Below are 15,796 nucleotides of genomic sequence, written 5' to 3'. Positions count from 1 at the left end.
TCACGCAGAAGGATCTAGTAAACCTTTCACATCTGTAACAGAACAATTCACCAGTATTTTCCCCTGAAACAGAAAAAGAAACAAAGGAGAAATCATTCTTGCTGCTGGAGATGACACGTTAACACAGACTCTCATTCACAACTACGTGGTCGATGAAATTTCGACCAGCCAAAGGCAAGTGGGAGGGCCCAAGGCAGGAAGCCAGAGTGTACGCTCAATGACATAGGCCTGGTACAATCACAACAAACCACGCAAGTCAGGAAAGAATCCTTTCCATAGACAAGCAGATAAACCGTGAGGTGGTCATCATGGGCAGGTTTCCAAAGGAAGGAGGAGGACGAAGTTTGGAGGGGGCAGTCCAGGCATTCTTTTCTCTGATCTCCCAGGAACTCCACACATTCAGTCCAAAAGGGACAAGGGTTACAGGATAGGGGCAGGAGTGAGGGGAAGTAGGACAATTTCCTGCTGCTCTCAGCCTTACGATGGGGCCAGGACAGCACACGTCCTCCTCCTCAGGACACTCTGGGCCACCTGGCACCCAGGGAAGTGACCCCAGAAGGAGGAACATGTCCAGAGGCCCTGTGCAATCTTCCCTAGGGGAGCTCGGCAGGTGGGATGTCACCATCGAGCCTGTGGCCAAGGGTTAGAAGTGAGCAGTGACAGCTGCCCCCTTCGGAGCAGCCCACTGACCCCGCTCCTGGCATGTACAGCTGAGCAGAAGCTTCTGTGCAGCAAGAAGAAAGACATTACCAGTAACTTTGTAATGAGTAGTCTGTTTTGGAATGAGAATTCATTCGTGCATTGCTTCACTTGAATCTTGGCAGCCATGGCTTCTTGAGGTGCATTGTACTTCACGAGTGACAGCCTGTACACTGGGTCAGGACTATAGAAGTACTCTATCAGATCCAGAACAAATACTGGACAGACAACTGCATTGGCTGGAGCAGAAGGAAAAGAGATACAATTGATGCAGGGAAAGTCACTTTCCCCGGTGGTTCTCTGAATTAGAACTAGACAGGAACCCCAAGGGTTTTACAATCTCATCTGGTAATTGCACCAATAACAGAGCAGGACCCTAGGGCTGTGACTTCCTCAAGACCCCAGAGCAAGTGGTGGAGCCAGGACTAGAAATCAGTTTCCCTGAGTTCAGTTTTTTTCCTTTTTAATGCATACCCACAACTTTCCAAAGCTCCCTCGCTTTGCTGAAATTCACTTTCCTTTGATTAAAAAAAAAATCAAGTTTTGCCTATCAGTTGAGTGACACTGTATTTTGTCTTGGATACTGGGGAAGAGGAGATTTTAGGAATTGAGTTTTCAAGTGAATGGTAGAATCAGATCTTATGAGAGATCACAGCAGGGGGGAAGAATAAACCTGGAGAAGAGTATGTAAACTATATGCTATTTTGAGACTAAATTAAAGCATAGGTTTCTATCATTGGATGCAGATATAGCTAAAAAAAAAATCTAATCAATTTGAACACATTTGAAGCTTATACACAAAGTAATGATTGATTCTTGTATTCTGTAGTGATGTACAGAATTCCTAGAGAAGCTGAGAGGTGGGAATGGGTGCGTATTCCTGACCCCACCAGAAGGGTGCTGAGGCCAGAAGTGATCACCTTTTCCTGGTCTGGATTGTCCAGCCCCACCAACTCTTGAACCACTGGCAGCCTGGGATGTATTCTGTCAAGGGTCTGATCTGCCCCCTGGTCGGACATCAAACTGTGCAGGGAATTTGAAAGGGCAGCACAGGGAAAGAGAAGGACGTTTAGAAAGTTCGATAAAAGAGAACACTCAAAAGAGTTGCATCAATATTGAGGGCATGAAGCAGAGCAAAAGTATGGATGAACAAATGGCTGGAATTAATCGTAGAAAAATGTCGTCTGACTCTAATGATCACAGTAGTTCTACCACTGTTAGTGGAAAGACTCCTAGGAAACAAGTGGCATTTGTAGATGTACTGAGTGCTGCTTATTTGCAGACCCCATTTGAAGATCTTATATTCAGAGATTCAGAGAACGCTGACTCTTCTTGAAGTAAAAATCTCTCCCCCGAACCCTTCCAGCTGTAACGTTTTCTGAGTCTGAGGATATTCGTTAAAAAGGCCGTCAACTCAGCTGTCACCTAAGAAACTCTAGGAACAAGAACAGTGGTAACTACTAAATATCTAGACTCTTGACACATTTAATCTGACTTTATTGTTGTAAACTACTCTTGGTGGACCCTGAAAAACGGAATGATAAGAGGATTATCTGGAGAGACTAAGCATTTTGTTCAAGGTCAAAGCGCTGTGATTCACATCCAAATCTTACTGTGTTACACTGCTTCTGAAACACAGATCACAGACGAGGAGTGAGACTTTAGGTAGAAAGCTTTTAAAATTTTCCTGCAATGAGTTTTTGGTAAGAGTTCTAGAATATATTGGAAATTGATCAAATGGGGCCTGGGCTTGTGGGGGACTCACTGTCAAGTAGAGGAAGAGGTTTGGATTCTGATACGTTGCTCCCCCACTCCCCAGATAAGTTCACCCAGTGAAAATACCAAGGGAAAAGTTCTCACCAAGGCTGGTGCTGGGCAGATTAGAAAGGATACTCACCCTCGTAGTAGCAAAGGGCCAGAGTAACCAGCAGGGCAGTCACGGACAGCCTCATGGTTTATTTTGCTTTGAGGTTTCAGCCTTGGTGAATGACAAGCAATCAGGAGCTGAACTCAGGAGCCTGGGGAGCCCAGGGCTATTTGTACCTGGATAGCTCTGTTGGCCCTGCCCACATGGACATACGGCAGGTGGCAAAGTCTGGCTTCCAGCCCTTCCTTCTTCACTCAGGGCTTGATGCCATCCACAATGTCACAATGGCTTGGCCAAAGTCCCATTCACAGGTACCATACACCTCTCCTTTGTAGTAAAAACCAAGGTTGTAGTTTCACAAATGTATAATCGGTTAATGGATGCAAGGTCCCCCTGGGGGTCAGTGCTTGGCACAGAGGAGCGGATAAGCACATCTTCCTTGAATAAATGAATGAATAAGGATGAACAAGGCTTTAGCTCAGTTAGGGTACATCTTTAGTGTAAGATTATGCCTTAAGGAGAAAGGTTAGTAGCCTGGTGACAACTGTGAAAGAAATCGGTGATTTTCAGTATCCCAAGAGAAAAAAGTGTGAAGACTAGAACATCCCCTCAACTACTAATTTTTTCTACTCTGCTTCAAAAAGTATCACAAGAGATTTCATATCAAATTAAGCTCTAATTTGATGAAAAGGCTCTCCTCTTGACTTTTCCTTGTCAAATAGGAGAGTCACACCTTCTGAGTCACAGGGTCCCAGCAGTGGAGACGCCCACAAAGACTCATCCTCTCCCTAGCCATGAGCAGAGGCCTTGTGGAAAGACAGGGAGAGACTTAGACAGTTCTCAGTAAAGGCACTGGGAAGTCAGGCTGCTTGTGTAAGGGGACATATTAGAGTGGCACTCAAGAATATATATATAATTTGGGGACTAGAGAAAAGCCCCTATGCTGCAGTGAAGACCCAGCACAGCCCAGATATACATATATATTTTAAAGAATATGTAGAATTTTGACATGAAGGAATGCTTGCAGGGGGGACCGCAGGGCAGCACAGCGTAAGAGAGGACAAGACAGCGTAAACTCCGTGACCTTTTGGGGGGACATCAGCTACCCAGCTTACCCTGAAACTTACCTATGGTGGAATAGGGAAGGTTTTTGGCTGGAGAGACAGGACTAGCCAAGTCAGGAGTGTTTCCCTTGCCTTCTGTGACAATGGTGGCAGAATGGATGGATGAAATGTAACACATGTAGTTTCCCCCCCTACCCCAGTGCTTTCATGCTGGGTTTCAGATCTCAAGTCAAAGTCTCGTGGGTTTTTCCTACCTGTGATGATGGATTATATAAAAAAAAAAAAGGGAGGCAAAGAAGGAAGGCAGGAAGAAATGGAAGGAGGAAGGAAGGAAGGAAGGAAAAGAAAACACAGTATCAGAAAAGATGTGGAGAAATAGGAACACAGTTGCATTTTTGGTGGGAGTGTAGAATGGTGCAATCACTAAAGAAAATAATGTGGAGGTCCCTCACAAATTAAAAAGAATTATGATCAATCAATTCACCTCTGAGTATATATGCACATGAATTGAAAGCAGGGTGCACATACTTGCTTCCCCATGTTTACAGCAGCGTGATTTGCTATTGCCAAGAAGTAGATTCAACCCAACAGTTGAATGTTGAATGAATCATCTATGAACAGTTGTCTATAAACAGTTGAATGAGCCATCACAATGTGGTAGATTCATAGAATGGACTAGTACTCGTATTCAGCCTTATGAAGTAGGGAAACGGTGTCACATGCTACCTAGGGATGAAACTTGAGGACAGATAGTACACTAAGTGGAATAAGGCAGCCACAAAAGGCAAGTTCCTTACGACTCCATTTACATAAGGTATCTATAATAGTTAAATTTATGAAAAACAGAGAGCAGAGTGGTGGCTGCCAGGGCGGGGGGAGGGAGAATATAACGTCCAATAAAAACCGAGTCCTCAGGGCTTCCCTGGTGGCTCAGTGGTAAAGAACCCACCTGGCAATGCAGGAGACATGGATCTAATCCCTGGCTGGGGAAGATCCCACGTGCTTCGGAGCAACTAAGCCCTGCGCCACAACTACTGGGCCTGTGCTCTAGAGCCCGGGAGCCACAGCTGCCGAGCCCCTGTGTTATGGCTACGGAAGCCCGTGCTCTCTAGAGGCCGTGCTCTGCAACAAGAGAAGCCACGGCAACGAGAATCCCACCAACTGCAACTAGAGAGCGGCCCCCGCTCGCTGCAGCTAGAGAAAAGCCATGCAGCAACGCAGACCTAGCACAGCCAAGAATAAATAAAACTATTTTTAAAAATAAAAAATTCGAATCATAAAAGTCACAACGAGCTGATTATAAACAGAAGCATACCATTGCTGCCTTCCATAGAGTTTCTTTGGGTGGCAAAACCTTCTGTGGCTATAAGTATGAGTGGTCATAAAAAGAGTGGCAATGTTTTTTGGTTAGACAGCGTGCAAATATAATTTATCGTGTTCGATCATTGTTGCAAATCTATAAGCTATTACACTTCCCATTCTTACAGGTGAATCACATAGCTTGGAGACAGTAAGAAACTTGCGTAGACTCACAGTTTGGAAGCCAGTAGGTCTAGTCCAGGCATTGTTGATGTGTGGATGGTAAAGTAACAGAGAGGTACTTTCAGTAGGGGAGTCTGGTGGTGATGATCTGTCAGAAAATATATCGAAATATACGTAAATGAAAATTTGCAAAACTTTCAGGATACAATCATGAAACTTTACTAACATATTAAAAAAGTATGTTAAAAAAACACAAAAACCTCAGAGAAACACATTTTATGTCTGAAGGAAATATTAGAACATTTGAAGAAGTCAACTATTCTCAAATAATTCTACAAATTCAATCCAGCCCAATGCAGAATCCTAACTGGTCAGTTTTTCACTGTTTTGAATTCTGAAGTGCTGGTTGGATCTTTCCAAATTAGAATATATTCATTTACTGAATAGCGGGAGGAGCTCAACTTTGGTTGAGCTCTGGCACTTTCTACTTGTGGGGACACCAGCAAGGTGCTCACCCTCATAGCCTCAATTTCCCCATCTGTAAAATAGGTGTGACATAATACTGCCTATCTCATAAGATTTGTCTTAGGATACATGCATTAATCCAGGGAAAATGTATTGCACAGTGTCTGGCAGTAAATATCAGGCATTAAACTTATGTAACAAAAGGAAAAGCTATAAATATTAAGTCAAACAAAATAAATCACCACATTCCCAAAGTCCGATATCAAGGTGAGCCTACTTGACTCTGCCAGTGAGGAATATTTATTTATCCTAAATGGTAACAAAGTGTGCTTCTGAATTTGGCTCTGGCTCCATCGGGATTTTTCTCAGTTAAGATAAGATCACTTGATTTATTGTTTTATGGTCATGTCCAAGTGACTGTTATTGTGGTTTAAATATCCTTAATACTAACTCTTGGAACTAAGGGTATAGGAAGGTGGTGGGTGGGGATAGACATTATCTGTTCCAAGACACACAGAGACTGTAGGCTCATGTAGTAAGCAGGATGTTCTTGTCAATTTTGGCTCATGCCCCTGTCCTTTTGGCTGAGGCTGAAATCCCAGGGATTTTCTAAGGATTAAGTCTCTAGGCAGATTAATACCTACACAGGTGATGGAAACCTTTAGGACTTCACTTCTGGATCAGGACATTCACAGATACATTTACACTAATGTATTGTATGGTTAGACAGAATCTGTACAGTTCATTCATCAGATCTTATACAGCACCGACCCTGCAACAATCTCTAGACTCCAAAAAAATAATTTAGAGTAATATTAATATTTGTATTAATATTAAATTAATATAACATAAAAATTATGATATAATTTAGAGCAATACTAATATTATTCTAGAGTAATATTAATATTTAAAATTTTTTCCATAGAAAGTGATTTCTGATTATTTGCTTTGAATAAAATCAAAGGAGGACTTGATTTAGTCATGGTTGGTAAGTCATTACAAATAATCCTGAATGACAGTTCATTATGTCGTTTTTAGTCAATTCCCCAGAGGAATTCAAAGAGTCAAGTGATTCATTACCATAAACTCATTCCCTTCACATCTGCAAACTCACACGACAAATACTTTTAGAATTCATATCTGTGAATGAAATTGCTCCATTTTAGTAGGAAGTGGCATTATCCATGCATATTTAAAGTAAGAAAGGTCTCATTTAGCTTATTGAGATACCTTTATCAATTACATTTTACATCATATATTTAAAAAGTATCAACAGGGACTTCCCTGGTGGTCCCGTGGCTAAGACTCCACACTCCCAATGCAGGGGGCCCAGGTTCGATCCCTGGTCAGGGAAATAGATCCCACTTGCCGCAACTAAAGGTCCCACATGCTGCAGCTAGGACCTGGAACAGTCAAATAATTAAAGAAATATAAATTCTCAAAAGTATCAACAATTGAAATAAATGTCTGGTCTTCACCAAAGCTGTAAATATCTCTGCTGGTCCCCAAATCACCAGTGCATCTTGTCTTACAAACTCCTCAAAGACCTCGTATTCCATCTCTCCTTCCCTTGCTCTTCTGCATTGTGGAGCCCATGAGATTTGTGGAGCCCATGAGATTTATGCCCTGAGGCTCCTCAGGGAAGTGGGTGAGTGATGCAGCCACTCCTTCCTGCTCCCACAGACCGCCTGCCGCGCCCCTCCTACACCTAGAGCAGCTCAGAGTCCGGGCCACGGCTGTGAGCTATGACAGAAGCAGTGACAGAATCGTGGGAAGGGCCAGTGGGCTTCAGAACTCGTTTCCGTCACCTGTTTGCCGACTGTTGCCATAAATTAGTGGTCTCGAATGTCTGCATTTCTCTTCTGTGTTGTACTGGGGGAAAGAAGGGAAAAGTAGAGATACTTGGTTTGTTCTGGAATTTGCTGTAACAGTTTCTCATTGAGTGCATTACCCTACATGTGTATTTTCTAATGCTGGGGATCCAGTTCAGGTGCCTTTTCGGACACAACCTAGCGTTTGGGGACCCTTCATCAGCTGCATATTGACCTCGTACATCGTCTCCCATCTGCAGATAATCCGACAACCCAGTGATATCACGTACTCTCCCTGGGTGGCCTGACCCTTCTTTCCCCTGAAGGCAGAAGTATGTTCATATTTTGCCTCAATGATACCATTTTAAACTGTATTTGACAGCAACTTCAAACTTACCGGAAAGGTGCAATGATATTTCCATCAGAATACCTGTACTCCTTCACCCAGATCCACCCCTTGCTGAGGTGTTACTTCATTTGCTCAAGTATAGAGTCTCTTTGAGGGAATTATGCTCCAAAAAAAAGACTAAGACCAAAGGTCTTGTCTTAGGAGACACCTTTTCCAACAGACGTGCAAAGTCTTACAAATCAGCGTATAACCACATGGGTGCGTGCTCAGTTGCTTCGGTCGTGTCCAGCTCTTTGTGACTCTATGGATTATAGCCCACCAGGCTTCTCTGTCCATGGGATTCCCCAGGCAAGAATACTAGAGTGGGTTGCCACGCCCTCCTCTAGGGGATCTTCCCAACTCAGGGATTGAACCCGTGGCTCAGAGAGTAAAGCATCTGCCTACAATGCAGGAGACCCGGGTTTGATCCCTGGGTCGGGAAGCTCCCCTGGAGAAGGAAATGGCAGCCCACTCCAGTACTCTTGCCTGGAAAATCCCATGGATGGAGGAGCCCGGTAGGCTACAGTCCATGGGGTCACAAAGAGTCAGACACGACTGAGCAACTTCACTTCACTCTTGCATTGTAGGTGGATTCTTCACCGTTGAGCCTCCACAGAAACCCTTATAACCACTATCCCATCTCAATCCCAGAACTCTGGCAAGATTATCCGTGAATCTAGCGGCAAACCAAGGACTAACTAAATTACAAGGAACAACCCTAAAGTGGTCGAAAGGCCTCTCATTGACACAAGAGACATCCAGGTTGCATGCCAATGAGCTCTGGGACATTGCACCTATGGAACTGTCATAGGCCCATGAGATTTCCAAGGGTCTAATCCAGTGAATTGCTTCCACCATACGAAGACATTTGAATGTCAAGGACTCGCCTTCCCTCCTAAGCTCCTTTGCTGCAGGAGTGAAGCCTGCCAGACCAAGGAGAGGCTCTGTTCAAATATGTCTGTTCCCAGGGAACGGATGTCACCTGAAGCAATTCCAGAGGGCGAGCTGCCTTGCAGGAATGGAGCCAGGTGCTAACAACTCTTCCCACCTGTTCCCATTTGTCAGTAAGGGGAGCTGGTGTGTCCTTGAGGTACATGCCCCTCATTGTAGGTCAGCCCCACAGGTGCAGGGGAACCCTGGAGGGAGCAAGTCACAACTCCACCACAGCTCCCACCCAAATAGGGGAGTTCAAGTCATCTGCAAACACAGGTGCCGCTTAACAATGACGAAAATAACAAATTTTCACCATCTTTCCCCTTGAGAAGAAAGGAGTAATGCTATGGCCTTCATGACAGGTTGCATGCAGTTGGTTTTTTAAAAATAAAGTTTGGAAGAAGCACATGGAGGAGGAGGCCAAATAACCTCAGGACCATGGAACTGCTGAGCCCACAGTCACTGTAGGATCCCTGAGACTATTTGCCTTGCTTAACGTTGTACTTTGCTCACCATAAAGACCTTTCTTTGTGAACAGTATTGGTAACAGAGTGGGCAGTAAGTCTTTTGCTCTTTGTGAATTTGGTCCTCACTGACCCCCATTGCCACCTAGTATTTATGTCCTTAGAGCCTTAGCCTCTTCCCCCGCAAATCCCTTTCATTGTAGATCTGCTGCTTTGGGGGTTTAAGGCTTAATATATAAGATCTGTGGCCACCTGATGTGAAGAACTGACTCATTGGAAAAGATCCCGATGCTGGGAAAGATTGAAGGCAGGAAAAGAAGGGGACGACAGAGGATGAGATGGTCGGATGGCATCACTGACTCGATGGACATGAGTTTGTGCAGCTCCTGGTGAAGGACAGGGAAGCCTGGCGTGCTGCAGTCCATGGAGTCGCAAAGAGTAGGACATGACTGCGCGACTGAACTGAACTGACATAAGATCTTACAGGAGTTTTTTCTGATCCCTGCATTGTTTAGCACACAGGTATTGACCAATAAAGCTTTCTCCGTATCTTCACCAACATTTATCATTTGCTCTTTTTGATAATAGCCTTTCTGACATGTGTGAGGTGACATTATTATGGTTTTGATTTATATTTCCCTGATAATTAGCAATGTGGAGCATCTTTTCATGTGCCTGTTGGCCATCTGCCTTTCCTCTTTGGAATAAGGTCTATTCAATTCTTCTGCCTATTTAAAATTTATTTTATTTTATATTGTTGTTGTTGTTTTAGACACTAAGTCATGTAAGACTCTTTTATGACCGCATGAACTATAGCTCACAAGGCTCCTCTGTCCAAGGGATTTCCCAGGCAAGAATACTGGAGTGGGTTGCCGTTTCCTTCTCCAGGGGATCTTCCTGACCCAGGGATTGAACCTGAGTCTCCTTCATTGCTGGCAGATTCTGTACTACTGAACCAACAGGAGTATAGTTAATTTACAATGTTAGTTTCAGGTGTACAGCAAAGTGATACATACACATATATCCATTCTTTTTCAGATTCTTTCCTCATCTAGGTTATCACAGAAGGTTGAGTAGAAGAATTCCCTGTACTGTACAGTAGGTTCTTGCTGGTTATCTATCTTATATATCGTGCTGTGTACATGTTCTTCCCAAGCTCCTGATTTTTCCCTTTCTCCAACATTTCCCCTTTGGTAACCATAAGTTTGTTTTCAGTATCTGTAAGGCTTTTTCCAGTTAAAACATTTTTATATAGTAAGAGGCAGAAGTCTCCTTTTCCTTCATCCAGATGGTTTCAGCAACCTGTGACCAAAAGATAAATAATCTTTAAACTACTGAATTATAACATTGTTTATGCTATATGTTAAGTTTCCTAGGTGTATGGGTCTTCCCTGGTGGCTCAGCAATAAAGAATCCGCCTGCAATGCAGGAGACCAACGTTCTATCCCTGGGCTGGGAAGATCCCCTGGAGAAGGGAATGCCAACCCACTCCAGTGTTCTTGCTTGGAAAGTCACATGGACAGAGGAGTCTGGCAGCTACAGCCCAGAAAAAAAAGAGTTGGACGCGACTTAGTGACTAAACAACAACTAGGTGTGTGGATCTATTTTTGAGTTATTTTGTTTCACAGCATAGCTGTCATTTCTGTGCCAACATTAACCTGCATCGAGGTGAACATATTAGTAAGTTTTAAAGTCTGACACAGCAAGTGACCATTCAGTGTTTTTCCCAGTCTTGGTTATTTTCAAGCATGTATTCTTCCATATGAATTCAAAAATAATTTTTATCTGGTACCTGATAAAACTCCAATGGGATTCAGGTTTCAAGTGCTTTACATTTGGATGTCAGTTATGGAAAGATGATCATTTTTACATTTTGGTTTCCAAAGATACATATGTACCTCACTTGCTGGATTTGTTCTCAGGGAGTTTATGATTGTGTCACTTCTGTAAATGGGATATCTTTTTCCTGTATAATTCTCAAGGGTATGCCATACATTATATAAGAGCTGTCGTATTTTTATATTGAGCATGCATCCAGCCACGTATAGCATTGCTCATCTTTTTACTGTAATATATATAGCAGTGCTCTGTATGTCTTCTGTCTCCTGGTAAAAGAATCACATTGCAAACAGATATTTTTCATCTCATCTTTGGTATGATTCACGATGATTCCCTTTTCTCATTTTATTAAGGTTTTATATTGGAGTGCAGTTGATTAACAATGTTGTGTTAATTTCAGGTATACAGCAAAGTGATTCAGTCATCCATATTCGTGTGTCTACCGTTTTTCCAGTCCTTTTTCCATTTAGTATTGCGCGTTGGTCAGAGTATTGAACAGAGTTCCCCATGTACACAGCAGGCCTTTGTTGGTTATCTGCTTTACATATAGCAATGTGTATGTCGATCCCAAACTCCCAATCTGTCCCTCCCCCCTGCCCTTCCTCCCTGGCAACCACAAATTCATTCTCTAAGTCTGAGCGTCTCTTTCTCTTTGTAAATCAGTTCATTTGTATCTTTTTTTTTATTTTGCTTATAAGCATATGATTTTGAAATGGATGCCTTGGCAATCAAAGCTTAGTGCCAAGCACTTACACTATACCACTAATGAAGCCACTCCAGATCCCCACTTCTATTTCTTTCTATACTCTTGTTGCCTTCTAATATGCCATATAGTCTGCTTCAGCTAGGAGATCTGGGCAGCACAGACTTATCTGCGGTACAGCTGCTGGGCACAGGATGGCTTTTCAACCTCTTTGTCTCATTTTTGTGTGACACTTAGAACTTCCAAATCAGTGTTGACTACTAACAGACATATCAGTCATTTTTGTTTTGCCCTGATTTTAATGGAAGTACCTTTAGCACTCATTATTTTCAAGTCACGTTCGCTGTTGACTTTGAAAACTGATAATATTGGTTCAAAAGTTTTCTTCCCTTCTTACTTTGTTTGCTGTTCAGTTGCCAAGTCGTGTCTGACTCATGACCCCAAGGACTGCAGCACGCCAGGCTTCCCTGTCCATCACCATCTCCCAGAGTTTGCCCAAGTTCATGTCCATTGCATTGGTGATGCCATCCAACCATCTCATCCTCTGTCGCCCTCTTCTCCTTCTGCCTTCAATCTTTCCCAGCATCAAGGTCTTTTCCAGTGAGTCGGCTCTTTGCATCAGGTGGCCAAAGGATTGGAGCTTCAGATTCAGCATCAGAATTTCCAGTGAGTATTCAGGGTTGATTTCCTTTAGGATTGACTGGTTTGATCTCCTTGCTGTCCGAAGGACTCAAGAGCCTTCTCTGGCACCACAGCTGGAAAGCATCAATTCTTTGGCTCTCTGTCTTCTTTATGGTCCAGCTCTCACAACCGTACGTGACTACTGGAAAGACCATATATATAGCCTTGATTATACAGACCTTTGTCAGCAAAGTAACGTCTTTTCTTTTAACACATTGTCTAGGTTTGCAATAGCTTTCCTGCCAAGGAGAAATCGTCTTAATTTCATGGCTACAGTTACCATCCACAATGATTTTGGAGCCCAAGAAGAGAAAATCTGTCACTGCTTCCACATCTTCCCCTTCTATTTGCCGTGAAGTGATGGGGCCGAATGCCACAATCTGAGTTTTTTTGGTAATGTTTAGTTTTAAGCCATCTTTTCCACTCTCCTCCTTCACCTTCACCTTCATCTTCATCAAGAGGTTCTTTAGTTCCTCTTCTTTCTTACAGTTTTACTAAGAAAGGTCGCCAGAATTTATCCATAACTTTAATCTATTCATGTAATTAAGAGGTTTTCTCTATTCACTTGTTAATTAAAATTTTTGATGTTATTTCTGGAATCCCCTATATATGTTTAACCTTTTGAGCCGGGATTCCTCTCTGGCCTTCATTTCATAGGCATACAGAGGGAAAAGATTACTATGTACACACATATATTTACATATTATAGCAATTCCAGGCATGGTTGAGGGGACTCTAAGTCCCTTTCAGGGGATCCGAGAGGACAAAACTAATTTAAAAGTAATGCAGGGAACCTCCCTGTGGTCCAGTGGTTAAGAATCTGCCTTGCAATGCAGGGGATGTAGGCTTGACCCCTGGTCAGGGAAGTAATAGCCCACTAATATGCCTTTGGGAGCTACTAAGACCTGATGTGGTCAAATAAATAAATACAAAAAATAATACAGTGATGTTATCTGCTCGTATAGTCTCATTCTCTAGCAAGTGCACAGTGGAGCTCTCCAGAGTCTAATGACGGGTGATACACGCGACGTCGCAAAAGAGTAAAGACTGAAGCAAATATGTGAATTCAACTGCCTTCTATTGCGTCAGACACTAAAGAAACATGGGAAAGTGTAAACAATTCTGTTCTCATGGAGAAAGTCACTTGGGTAAAGGCTAAAGAAGTCAGAAAAATTGAAGGGAGAGTAAAACAGGATTTAAGAACTGCTGCACATTGCATATTCTTACATGTTAAAAATGCAACTAAAAATGATTTTTAAAAATATTATTCAGTTGTTGGACTGTGTGTTTTTGGAAAATACACTACTCAGAGAAAGGACCAAGTGGGTAATTTGTTTGATTAGGTGGCATTAGTTTTTTCTGAGTCTCTGATCTCCTCCCTTGACCTCCAAAACATGTACATATCCCCGTCTTTTTACTTGTTTCTTTTTTATCTCAGTGGTTTTAAAAATAGTGGATTTTAAAATATTATTATTACATCTCATTCCTCTGTGATTGGAATGGGGAGATGCTACAAGATGAGCTGAAGTTCTGAGAGGGGGGCCAGTGAGAGTATTCCCACAGGAAGTGGGCAACAGTGGAGTGCCCCATCTGTGGAGAATTTGTAAATGATCATAAAATGGAATTAAAGGTCAATTGCCTTATATTCCCCTTGAGTTAATTTTTCTAATGAGTATCACTGATTACATACTCCTCCCTGATGGACAGTCTAAATAATTATTATGATCACCTGCAGCAGATTGCTCCCAGGGACCTATCCAGGACACATCCTGACCACGTGGGGGTCATTCAGGGATCCAGGCTTCTTCCACTGAGTGACTCCAGCATCTCTAAGGGCCTTAGGGCTCTCCCAAACCTCTGCATCCAGTGGCAGACATTCTGAAACAGTCAGAACAGTGGAGACACTGAAAACGTCAGTGGCTGCCAGGCGCTGGGAGAGGATGGATGGAGAGGAAAGCACAGGGCAGTGAGACCTCTACACTGTCATGGCAGGCGGGGGCTGCTTAGTTGCTCATTCATGTCCCACTCTTTGGCAACCCCATGGACAGTATGTAGTCCGCCAGACTCCTCTGTCCACAAGATTTCCCAGGCAAGAATTCTGGAGTGAGTTGTCATTTCCTTCTCCACAGGATCTTCCCCACCCAGGAATCAAACTCGTGTCCCCTGCATTGACAGATGGAGTCTTTAGCACTGAGCCGCCAGGGAAGTCCCAAATAACTGCAGGTACTTGTCATTATGCATTGCACAAACGCATAAAATGTACAACACCAAGAGTGAACCCTAGTGTAAACTATGGACTTCGGGTGATGACGATGTGTCCCTATAGTACCAATTAGATGGACCACTCTGGTTGATGCTGATAGTGGGGGAGGTTGTCCATGCCTGTGAGGAGGAGGTATAAGGGAATACTCAGGACTTCCCTTGTAGCTTAGTCAGTAAACAATCTGTCTGCAATGCAGGAGACCAGGGTTCGATCCCTGGGTCCGGAAGATTCCCTGGAGAAGGAAATGACAACCCACTCCAGTATTCTTGCCTGGAGAATCCCGTGGACAGAGGAGCCTGGTGGGCTACAGTCCATGGGGTCGCAAGAGTTGGACAGGACTGAGCGACTAAACCACCACCACCTGCACTTTTAGCTCAACTTTGCTGTGAACCCAAAACCATGGTAAAAATAAATTACATATAAATAAGCGGGGGAAAGAGGAAATCATGCTACTACAAATATTCTTTTCAAACAAGGGGAAAAGCACATATTAAAAAAAATGCCAATGAACTAGACACTACAGATAGCTGATCAATAACCAGGTAAATCTGAGAATCCACTGCAGGGAAGGGGACGCTATTAGAACTGATAAGAATTCATGAAGTTAGCTGAATATATGGACAGCATACAAAAATTGATTCCTTTTCTATAAATCAACCATTACCGTTACAGAACATCATGGAAAATATGATAATTAGCAAAAGAAACAATAGCAGCAGCATAAATATTGATATTTAGCTACCAGAGCTACGCACACATTTAAGTACAAAAATCATGAAACTTTCTCACTGATATAAATGGGATCTGAACCACAGAGGCACACACTTTGTTCCTAAAGGAAATTTTGAAAAATTAAAAGGTATCAACTATTTTCAAATGATTCTTAAAAAATACTGTTTGGATCTCTCAAAGTTAGAACGTACTCACTTACTCAGCAGAGGGGAGGGTCCTGACTTTGGCCCCAGGCTACCTGGGTCTGGAGTTCAAGTTCCAGCTCTGACACTTTCTACTAGTGGGGACACCAGCAAGGTGCTCACCCTCCCAGCCTCCATTTGCCCATCTGTCCCAGGTGGCTCAAGTGGTAAAGAATCTGCCTGCAATGCAGGAGAGTCAGGAGATGCGGGTTTGACCCCTGGG

At 43.1% G+C, this 15,796-nt stretch overlaps 1 protein-coding gene across 1 annotated transcript; it reads right to left on the bottom strand.

The window, feature by feature from the left end:
* On the bottom strand, positions 1 to 2,651 carry LOC128069188 (secretoglobin family 1D member-like). Its single transcript, XM_052662467.1, has 3 exons — positions 2,597 to 2,651; positions 751 to 938; positions 1 to 63 (listed from the first exon to the last, which is right to left on the bottom strand). Exons 1-3 carry the CDS (start codon positions 2,649 to 2,651, stop codon positions 1 to 3), a joined length of 306 nt encoding a protein of 101 aa, XP_052518427.1.
* Positions 2,652 to 15,796: the final 13,145 nt, after the last annotated feature.

The sequence above is a fragment of the Budorcas taxicolor genome, chromosome 25 (assembly GCF_023091745.1).
Source record: "Budorcas taxicolor isolate Tak-1 chromosome 25, Takin1.1, whole genome shotgun sequence".
Lineage (NCBI taxonomy): Eukaryota > Metazoa > Chordata > Mammalia > Artiodactyla > Bovidae > Budorcas > Budorcas taxicolor.
The sequence above is the reverse complement of the archived record's forward strand: the minus strand, read 5'-3'. Positions and strand labels throughout refer to the sequence as shown.